Source organism: Numida meleagris, chromosome 6, assembly GCF_002078875.1.
Source record: "Numida meleagris isolate 19003 breed g44 Domestic line chromosome 6, NumMel1.0, whole genome shotgun sequence".
In the NCBI taxonomy this organism is placed as follows: Eukaryota; Metazoa; Chordata; class Aves; order Galliformes; family Numididae; genus Numida; species Numida meleagris.
The window spans coordinates 59,732,702-59,743,054 of NC_034414.1; the positions used below are offsets into that span (position 1 = coordinate 59,732,702).

At 50.1% G+C, this 10,353-nt stretch overlaps 1 protein-coding gene across 2 annotated transcripts in view; it reads left to right on the forward strand.

Moving 5' to 3' along the window:
* The window catches only part of STYX (serine/threonine/tyrosine interacting protein), a gene marked incomplete at its 5' end in the record, with an annotated part of 9,618 nt that continues 3,604 nt past the window's right edge, over positions 4,340-10,353 (forward strand). The window contains 10 exon segments of one of the 2 annotated variants that reach the window (XM_021402499.1): positions 4,340-4,372; positions 4,840-4,893; positions 5,512-5,609; positions 5,792-5,852; positions 7,321-7,357; positions 7,863-7,902; positions 7,994-8,044; positions 8,659-8,731; positions 9,736-9,829; positions 10,205-10,317. In XM_021402499.1, coding sequence (XP_021258174.1) covers positions 4,340-4,372; positions 4,840-4,893; positions 5,512-5,609; positions 5,792-5,852; positions 7,321-7,357; positions 7,863-7,902; positions 7,994-8,044; positions 8,659-8,731; positions 9,736-9,829; positions 10,205-10,278 — 615 coding nt within the window. 2 annotated transcript variants of the gene reach the window in all.

Consider the following 10,353-nt stretch of genomic DNA (forward strand, 5'->3'; position numbering starts at 1 on the left):
GGCCTGCCCGCCCGCCCCGCGCTCCGCGTGCGCCCGGGGAGCCCCCGAGCTCCGGGTGGGTGGGTTGGAAGCCGGCGAGCGCCTGCGTGTCCCCCGCCGAACAGCTGGCGTTTGCTCCCTTAGATATTCCAGAAGCGACTTGGTGAGTCCGCGGGCTGCCCGAGCCGAGCCTGTGGGGCAGGACAGGTGCCAGCTCCATCTCGGCTCAGCCCGGTGTCTGATTTCGACCCTGGGCACAGCTGGGCGCTGAGCCCGGTGTGTGCCGTGCCGCTGTCACGGGCGGCTGCTGCTCCGTGTCACCCAGCTCCGTGTCCGTGGAATTACTGCGCGGTGCTTCTGCTGTGGGAAGCCTGTGCCCATCTTGGATCTCGTGGCTAATTGAAACTGAGGTGGTCACCCCGTGCAAAGCAGGTTTTGTTTCTTGCCCGTTTCCGTAATCTGCCTCTCTGAGTAGTGCAGCGTACGTCGTGGTAGAGCTTCAGTTTCTGTGGAACCGTAGCGGAGAATTTCAGGGACGGTGTTTAAATACTGTGATTTTATTTTTCAACGCTTACGTCTGTGTCTGACTCCAGCCCTGGAGCTGGAGCGTTTGGGGGAAGCAGAAAAGTTGTGGCCGGGGTGAGGATGTCCAGGCTGGCTGTGCAGGGGCTTCTGGAGCAGAGGGTGAGAGCTGTCAGCCTCGGGCCTTCAGCCCGGCCCTTGGGAAGATGCTTTGGAAAAGCAGTCGGAGGAAACCGAAGCCGTTCTGCCTCCAAACTGATGGAAATCTGCAGGTCAAGCCTCGTGCACTGCGGCGAGGAGGCTCTTCAATGAGAAGTACACGAATATTTTTTGCAGGAGGATGGTTACGGGTGGTTTAACGCTGTCTTGGTAGGTTGGACTTTAAGATATCGAGGGGAAAGAGGCAGAGGGCGGACTCGGGGAATGCCTGTTCTCAGTCCTGCTGTAGGCTGCTCAAGAGCGAGCGCAGCTCTGTGGTCATTTCAGGATGGGCCCAGGTGAGGTCGAGGCGTGGAGTTGTGTTTCATTGTCTCATTCCCCTTGCCCTGACTGACACGAGGAACAGCTAAAACCGTAAAAATGAAAAACAGACTAAAAAGCCAAACTGCCGAGCTGATGGGATTCCCCACGCAGCTTCGCTGTAGCGCTGGCCTAAGGGTGAGTAAGAGATTGGGCAAGGCCCTGTGCTGGAGGGGCTGATGGCAGCCTGCGCTTGGGTTGGCTTGGGCAGGAAGGTGCTGTAGCTGAACAGACTGAATCTCTGGCCTGCAGGTGATTTGCGCCATCTCTAATCCATACGCTGCATATTTAGGCTGCTGGCCTCGGCCAACGCTCCCTGTAGGGGTTTGTGAAAAGCCGTGCTGAGACACGCTGGCGGGATGTACCTGCTGGAGGGAGCCCTGCCTGCCTCCTTGGCATCCCTCACCCGATAACATCTGCCGGACTGATAGGCCAGAAGTTTGCTCCGAGCGCCCAGTGACGTGTGTCGCTTTCTTTTCCTGTAGCTCGTGTGTACTTAAGGCTCGTTCAGGTGGCGAGAGCGTGTTTGTTACAGGTCAGGCGCAGGCAGGTATTTGCTGGAGGCTGCCACGTGTCGGTGCAAGCTTGTGCCGCTGTTGTGTGTCGGCTTCCCCCCGTCCTGGTGTCCCCGCTGCAGCCCTGCGGCGTGAGCCTGTGAAGCCTGGGGAAGCCAGCTTCCCTTCCACGCTGGCAAGCCCGTGCTAACAGCTGCACTCCTTTCTGCAGGTCCTTATGCCATTAGAGTCGTTCCAGTTTTAACTTTTGGATGTTGGAAATGTAACGTGTTCTTGCGGAGGGTTTCCAGTAGGTGCTCTGAGTGTCTGTCATAAGAATCCTAGAATGGCTTGGGTTGGAAGGGACCTCAAGGATCACCAAGCTCCAACCCCCTGCTGTGGGCAGGGCTGCCAACCTCCACATCTAATACCAGACCAGGCTGCACAGGGCCCCATCCAACCTGGCCTTGAACACCTCTAGGGACGGGGCATCCACAGCCTCTCTGGGCAGCCTGTGCCAGCACCTCACCGCTCTCTCTGTGAAGAACTTCTCCATGATATCGAACCTAAATCTTCCCTCCTTCAACTTAAAACCATTTCCCCTTGTCCTGCCATTATCTCCCCTTTCAAAGAGCTGACTCCCCTCCTGTTTGTAGGCTCCTTTCAGGTCCTGGAAGGCTGCAATGAGGTCACCCCGCAGCCTTCTCTTCTCCAGGCTGAACAAGCCCATCTCCCTCAGCCTGTCTTTGCAGGGGAGGTGCTCCAGCCCTCTGAGCATCTGTCTATAAACGATACACATGGTTTTATAGATTGGTGACAGCGAATCTGTCAAAGCCCTGTGAGTAATACTGATGGTACGCAGCACGGAAACCACTTGTAGGCTTAGGTTGGTTAGGTGGGGTCTAAAAATTCCTTAAATCTTGTGAATCCCATATAAAAAAAAGTATAGAATGTAGAATATCCCAGGTTGGAAGGAACCCATAAGGGTCATCGAGTCCAGCTCATAAAGGATGAGGAGCCTTTAGAAGAGGGTCGGGTTGGTGGCAGTGCCTGCTGGTGTATTGAGGCCAAGGCATCGTAGCGTGCTTGGAAAGATGGCATAGGGCTGCAGTGGCTCAAGGAATTGAATGTCAGTTATTATCCTTTGAAATCTTAAATGAAAAATAGTGGCAGTGGGATATATGTAACGAGAGCCCTGCAGTAATTGCCAGTTTATTATTTTTCTTTAAACGTTGCTGTATTCGCCTGCAAGCAGACCGAGTGTAAACTAGTACTCATGACCAACACTCCCATATCAGCTAAGTGGCTAAGTAGTCGATTTGCCTTTTTTATTAAGCCTATAAAAACGAGCTCTCTTTAGCACATGATTTTTCAAAGAAACGTTCATTTCAATTCCTCTATCTCTAGCCCGGAGCGCCAGCTTCTATTTGCCTGCTTTTAAACGGTGCAGCGGCGCCGTCGATCTAAAGGTGGAACCAATTCCCCGAGCTTTCTTCCTCTTGCAATGCTTAGAAAACCCCTTAACAAAACCCACGGCGCTCCCCCTCGTCTGCAGGCTCTGGGTAAGAGGTAGGAAGGCCCTGCGATGTTGTGCCTGCAGAGGAAGCTCCAAGGCACTGCTCTGTCGGCTGCCGGCTTGGGGATGCTGTGCAGCGTATGGGCCTGTGAAAAGGCATGGAAAGGGATGGGTGCAACCCGTCCTAATGTGAACGTCAGCCCGCTGTCTGCTCGTCACGGGTGGGATTTGTGCGCGGGAGTCTCAGGTTCTGTACGACGAAGCCAGAATGGGAAGCAGCCCGGCCGCGTGCTTCGTGTGAGCGGGGGAACTCTGCCCTCGCTGCTTTGGGAGGGCTTTGTGTTTTCGAGAGCACGGGCTCCTCAGTGCAGGAGAGACTGGGCCTGCTGGAGAGCGTCCAGAGGAGGGCCACAAAAATATATGTGGAACAGAACACCTCTCCTGCAGGACAGGCTGAGAGCTGGGAGGAGAAAGCTGCGAGGTATCTAAAGGGGAGCAACAGGTAAGAAGGGGACAGGCTCTTTAGCAGGGTCTGTGGTGACAGGACGAGGGGAAATGGCTTCAGTGACTTCCCACCTGGCAGGGAGGCGGCTAATGAAGCTCTGCTCTTTAATTGTGTCGCTTCAGGTGAGGGATTCTGGGTACTGACACCAGAGCATTGTAATGGAAAAGCAGCGCGGTGGTGATGGGATTGGAGGAGCTGTGAATTGAGATCTCAGCCCCGCTGGTGGCATTTCTGCATACCATTTGTATCATCTCGTTAATCCTGTTAATTTTGAAAGCCTTTCAGTGTTGTCACAAACTAGCAGGGATTCTGCCCTTGGATAAAGGCAGCATTGAATCTGAGCTAGCATCCTTTAGGTGCTCGCTTTGCAGAGTAACCCCACGGGGAGCTGCAGCTCTTCGGATGGCGCTCGGGGGGCTGATGCTGACTCCCATTCCTGCTCTGAGCACCTGTGGCACCTGTCGTCCTTTGGGCTCTGGGTTCCCTTGCACCTCGTGCTGCTGTGTTCCAATGGAGCAGCAGGATCACGCTCACACGCCTCAGGTTCCTCCCAAGGATGCCATGAAATGTCATCCTGCTGCCCCTGGTTTTATTGTGCTGGGATGGCCGTGGGGTGAGGGCCAGTGCAGTTTGCAGCACAGCACTCTGCAGCGAGGGTGCCGTGCCTTGCACTCGTGTGTTCCTGTAAGCACGGTGCCTCTCGTCTAGGAGAGAACACGGGCTTGGTCCTTGGTGTAACACATCTCTGCTTGGCTTTGCCTTTGCCCCGCTGCGCTCGCTGAACTGTTTTTATTTTCTTTTCAGGATTGGAGCTATCCCATGAGGAGAGAGATGCAGGTATGGCACGCTTTCCTTTTCTGTTTGAGTCCAAACCCTCTGCATGTCGAGGAAAGTGCCCAACACACCAAAGCTGCTGTCAAGCTCAGTCTTGAGGGGCACAGTATAAAGACTAATTCGTGAGTGTTTTAGGAGATAGCTGCTAGATCTGTATATTGCAGCTTTGCTTTTTAACTTGAATCCTGGGACTGCTCGTAATCCAACTGGAATCGATTCCAAATGCAGGACGTAATTCCTGTTCCACGACCAGATCCCCCGCGCGTGGATCGCGTTGCTTTTATTTTGGCCAAACTGATTCCGTTCCCCTCTCCCCTGAGAGATGTGGCTGGGTGATGTCTCGCTGCCACGTGAATTCTTCCTTCCTCTGCCCGCGGTCTGAGTGCAGTGCAGTGTGTTATTTCAAATCCTCTCGCCTTGATATTAAATGTCTGTTTTTCTCCCTCCCTCTTCCCCCCCCCCCCCCATAGGAAATTTTACCTGGGTTATTTTTAGGCCCATACTCTTCGGCTATGAAAAGCAAGGTATGATTTTCAGAACAGTATCTCCCGAGGAACCTTTGCCGTGGCGATACGTTCAAGTGTGTGTGTGTGTGTGTCTATGTGGGTGCACGTTTGGTTGCAGCACTCGTGCAGCCCTCTGGCACCTCGCTGCAGGGTGCACGCAGCACGTGGTGTGTTTACGGGCTGGTTTCTCAGCCCTGGGGGCTGGTATTGATTCCTTCCTCTTTCCAGAGAGGATCTGAGCCCTGCAGCCATGCAGACACTTGCAGAAGCTGCGTTTTCTTTCATGATCTTGACAGCTAATGGGTTAGTTTGGGGCAGGGGGGGAGGTGGAAATAATCCCAGGAGAAGCAAAAGATGGGCAGAGACAGACAAGTTCCCTGAGCACCTCTATTGCCTGCTCTTCTATCACTGTTAGAAGTGCTTTTCTTGCACGTTCTAATGGTCGTTTGTCTTTTTAAACACACGTGTATCTCAGTTCTGTTTCACACCATGCTTTGAGTGTTAGAAAAAGCAGCTCTGATTTCCCTTGAGGACTCGATGTCGCTCGTTATGTACTGCAGTGTGACTTTGAATGGCTGTGTAGTAGGTGGATCCGGCGGCTGAACAAAATCTGTTTTCCTTTTTTTTTTTTTGCAGCTACCTATACTTCAGAAGCATGGCATAACCCATGTCATATGCATACGGCAAAACATCGAAGCCAACTTTATTAAACCAAACTTCCAGCAGCTGTTTAGGTGAGGAACAAACGTAGCGTGCAGGCCTGAAAGCAGCTGATAGTCTTGCTCTTAAACACCTTATTCTGTATTAATAAGGGCTGTGTGTGTGTTCTTCTCAGTTGCTGGAGCCGTGTGGGTCGTCTTGGCGTCCTGCAGGTTTCAGTGTTACTCTGTGCTCACAGCCACTGTTCTTATTGCAGGTATTTAGTCCTGGATATTGCAGATAATCCAGTTGAGAATATAATACGATTTTTCCCTATGGTAAGTATCGGTTCGTGGGAGTGGGCTGGGAATAGGGCTGCCCAGTAAGATTGTTAGGAACCAACACAGGCATGGTTTCAGATGTGGGAAGCCCAGCCCTGAAGCAAGTGGCAGGGCCCAGGGCTCTGAATTGAATTCTTATTGCCCCTGTAGCAAATGCAGTCAGCTTGTTTCTACAAGCAGAGCAATGAAGGCAGAATTACAGAAGCTGTACCTTAGGATGGTCCCAAAAGAAGACAGGTTGTGGGAGAATAATAGTGATTTTGGACACCCTCGTCCTAAAGGAAACTCTTTTATTGGTGGTGGGTTTTTTTAGCTCCAGAAATATAAATTAGACAGAATGTGGAATCTAGCTGGCGTTGTATTACAGCACCTTGAAACACATTTCTACAACACACGTGAGAGTGGAGTTTGGAAATAGCTGCAAACTAAAGGTTTGGGGAGGAACTTTTGATAAGGGCAGGTAGTGAGTGACAGGACATGGGGAAATGGCTTTAAACTGGAAGAGGGGAAATTTAGACTAGATATCAGGAAGAAATTCTTGACTGTGAGGGCAATGTGACACAGGAACAGGCTGCCCAGTGAGGCTGTGGATGCTCCTCCCTGGAAGCACTCAAGGCCAGGTTGGATGGGGCTGTGAGCAACCTGGGCTGGAGGGAGGTGTCCCTGCCTTCAGCAGGGGGTTGGAACCAGGTGATCTTAAAGGTCCCTTCCAACCCGAACCATCCTATGATTCTGTGATTTATTCCATGATTTTTATATCTTTAGTTCAGATGAGCTTGTGACGGGGTGAAAGCCTTTTGTTCCTTCCCACACCTAGAGGGGAGAAAAAAGCTCTTCCGCCTTTGCTGCATATAGCAGAGGTGGTCGTGTTTTTGCAGAAGGCAGCAGCTTTTCTGGAGTATAACAGCATATCTCCCACTTACTAGCACCCCAGTGTCTCTGGATTATTTTTAAAACTCTGCTTGGAGTCTTCCCCACCATAAATGATCTGGCTTTTGCTGTTCATCCCATGGACTGTTTCAACCTGGTACTATTGCACGGACCTCACTAGATCGTGTCTTGCCTTATTGGATTGCTTAGTCCTGCTTTTATAATTGAAAATGTCATTGGGGAACCTTAGGAAGACGCAGACACCAGCAGGGTGGTCCTGGCCATGCTGGTGTTGATGCTCGTGGTTTCTCCTTGCGCCCACAAGTGTCAAGCAGAGATGTCTGCAAGGTACTTCCTATCACAGTGCCCTAACGAGCCATGCTGCATTTCATCACCATTTTATGGATGATGAAAAGCTGCAAATGTCCAGCTGAAGGGATGGCGAAGCCTGCATAAGTAAAGTGAATGATTGCTGCTGTGCATAAAGACCAGTGCAAAAATTTCTACAAAATGTAAATGCAAGCAGCGGGGCCGCCTATAAAAAAAAAAATCCAGAAGTTTGAAGCTTTTGATGGTTTTCTTTTCTTCTTTTCAGACTAAAGAGTTTATTGATGGAAGTTTACAAAGTGGAGGTAAATCAGATTGCCTTTTCCCTTCCTTGACTAGTACGCTGCTGTTTTAAAGCCGTGTGAGATGTGTGTATCAGATGCTCTTAAATATGAGGCTTGCTTAAATGTTGGGGGGGTTGATTTTGCTCGACTTGTGACTGTATTATCCAAATTCAGAGTCAAGTGTTCTTTTTCCCTTCTGCTTTCAGCTGGAAAGCAAACCTCTTCATGCGTCCTCTCTTTATTTAAGACACGTGTGTGTTCCCTGATGCAGAGCTTAAATCTGCACCGTGCTCCTAGAATGCTGCTCCTCTCACTCAAAATCCTCAGAGAAGCGAGAATCCCCGTTTCTGTGTCCCAGGGCAGTGATGCACAGGGTGTAGTTAGGAACCCAGAGTGAAGCAAAACGCTCCTGTTATTGTTAGGTTGTACCCTGCTGACCTGTAGTTGCTCGTAGCAAGTTGAAGCCACATCCCAAAGAGCTTTCCTCGGTTTTTACAAGTGCGTTTTTGGCTTTTATCTTCCTCAGGAAAAGTTCTTGTCCATGGAAACGCAGGGATTTCTAGAAGGTAGGGACATACCCATCCTGCTTAGTGGGATTTTGGTCGGGTTATATTCTAGTGACTTTGGAAAAAATGTGTTTTTTTTCTGTTGTTGCAGCGCTGCCTTAGTCATTGCGTACATCATGGAAACGTTTGGGGTGAAGTACAGGTGAGAGCAGAGTCTGCGTGGTCAGTGATCTCTGTCATAAGGCAGAAGTAAGAGGGTATGTAAGAGCAGATAAGAAGTCTGATGTACCTGGAGGTGCTATGGTTTTAATTCAAATCATGCCAAAGGAAGAAGATAATAATTCTGGAGGGAATGCAAGCCGTCCTCTATTGTCATATGAGCCAACCGTTGCCCCCTGAGGCTGGGTGAGGACTTTCTCGTGGGGAAGATGATTCCATTTCTTTCCACTGCAGGTTTGCTTTCGGCCTTTCGTGAAGAAGCAGGCACCTTCTGCTCTTGGCAGCAGGCTGGCAGCCCACGCAGACCGGTGCCTGGCTCTCCCACTCTGTAAGGGAGGCCCCGAGGGGCTGTTTGAAGACATGTTTGAAGCTGCATGTTGAAAACAGGCCAGCGAGTGGAAGGCTGGAGGTTGGGGGGGGGGGGGCAAAGAGCGTGCTACAAATACTGCTTTCTGTTCTGCCCAGAAAACTTCAGTTAAGCAGAGCAGTTCTGAGAAGGTTGTATACTACAACCTTCATCCAAACTCCTGAAGCCCCAGAGATTTGTTCACTGTCTGTTTTGCACTGATGTGTTTTCTGTCTCCTTCTCTTGTTAAGGGATGCGTTTACTTACGTTCAAGAAAGAAGGTTCTGTATTAATCCCAATGCTGGATTTGTCCATCAACTTCAGGTGATGCTTTGTTCTTTTTTTTTTTTTTCCCCTCTGTTCACATCTCAAAACCCATTTGTTGAGTCCTCTTTGCTACAAAACCATGGTTTCTACTGAGGCTTCAGTTTTCCTGTGAAAATGTGCTTTGAGTAAATGTCAGGAGTTTATAGCAGAGCCAGGGAGGAAGATGAGCAAGTATCTCTTCATTCATTGGAGCTATACTTTGGCTGAAGCAAATCCAGGAATGGAAGAGAAAGGAAAACAGTTCTGTGCCCAGTGGTTAAAGGCTCTTGAAACAGCTCAGCTGGTGGCCAAGGGAAGTGCAAAGTGGGTATTGTGGCACACATCCCTGTTCCTTCTTGATGCTCACATTCACAGATGATGAAGTTCTCAGGTCTGAAACCACAGATTTTAAATATCATGGAATTGCTTTATCATATTCCAGGAGTCTGCTGGGTGCACGGTGGGCAAACGTTGAGGCTGATTTGCAGCATCTCTCTTTAGGTGACCGGCAGCAAGATGATGAAACGTCTCCTGAGATTGTGGGTTATTTGGGGTTTTTGTTGGGTTTTTTTGGGGGGCTTATTTTGAAAGTTACTCCCAGTGAGGAGGTGTCGTGTAATTATGTAGGTGCGGTGTGTCAGTGGAATGCACCCTGTGTGCTCTGTGTGCAGTGTCCTTGCAGCAGAGTTGCTGTATGGGAACTTTGGTTTGCTCCTGCTGTCTGAATTCCCTGCTGGGAACAAGAAGTTCTCTAAGCGTTCTCCTGGATTGATTGATTGATTTTTTTAATGAAATCTTTCTCCCTTTCTTAAAGCCATTTCTCGTCATCCTTTAGATCTGCTCTTGCTCTGCTTTCCTGTTTTTGTTGTTCACGTCAAAGCAACAAAGAATGTTAAAACCCTCTGCCGTTTCTGTGAGATACCCTCTGACGGGGCCTAGGGAACTCTTTGACTTAGTCCTCCACCTCCTCACAAAGTATTATAGCCAATTAACAGCAGCGTGTATTGTTAAACTTTTTTCAGGAATACGAAGCCATCTATCTAGCGAAACTGACCATCCAGATGATGGCTCCGCTGCAGCTGGAGAGATCCCTCTCTGTTCCACCTGGTACCGCAGGTCAGAAGCCTCTTCTGTTGTGTGTGATGCCACCTGCTGTTGTGTGGTGGCTGCCTCACCCCCTCAGTAAGCTCCCAGCAGCAGTGAGCCTCAGACTTTTGGGCAGGAGGTGTGCGAGCTCAGTTGAAACAGAGGAAAAACTGAGTATGGGGGGGGGGAGATGCAAAGGGAGCCCCAAAAGTAGCGGGTTCCAAAATAGTTCTCTTCCCTCACCCTTCTCTACGTGGAGGAGGAGTGCTGTGAGCAGCTGGCTGTCCTAAAAGGGTAACACAACCTCTAAGAAGACAGCACCAGCTGTCGTGTTGTCCTGCTCACAACCACATGTTGCTAGAGCTGATGCCTTTGTCTCATCCTCCTGCCTTATTCTTTCTGTAGGAAGCTTAAAGCGGATGCACGAAGAGGACGAAGAGCTTGGAACCATGCAAGTGGCAGCAGCACAGAATGGATGAGGGCAGCACTGCTTGCATTGCGAACTCCTGCCAAGAAAGGTGAAGAAAGCTAGGGGAAAAAAAAAAAAAAAAAAA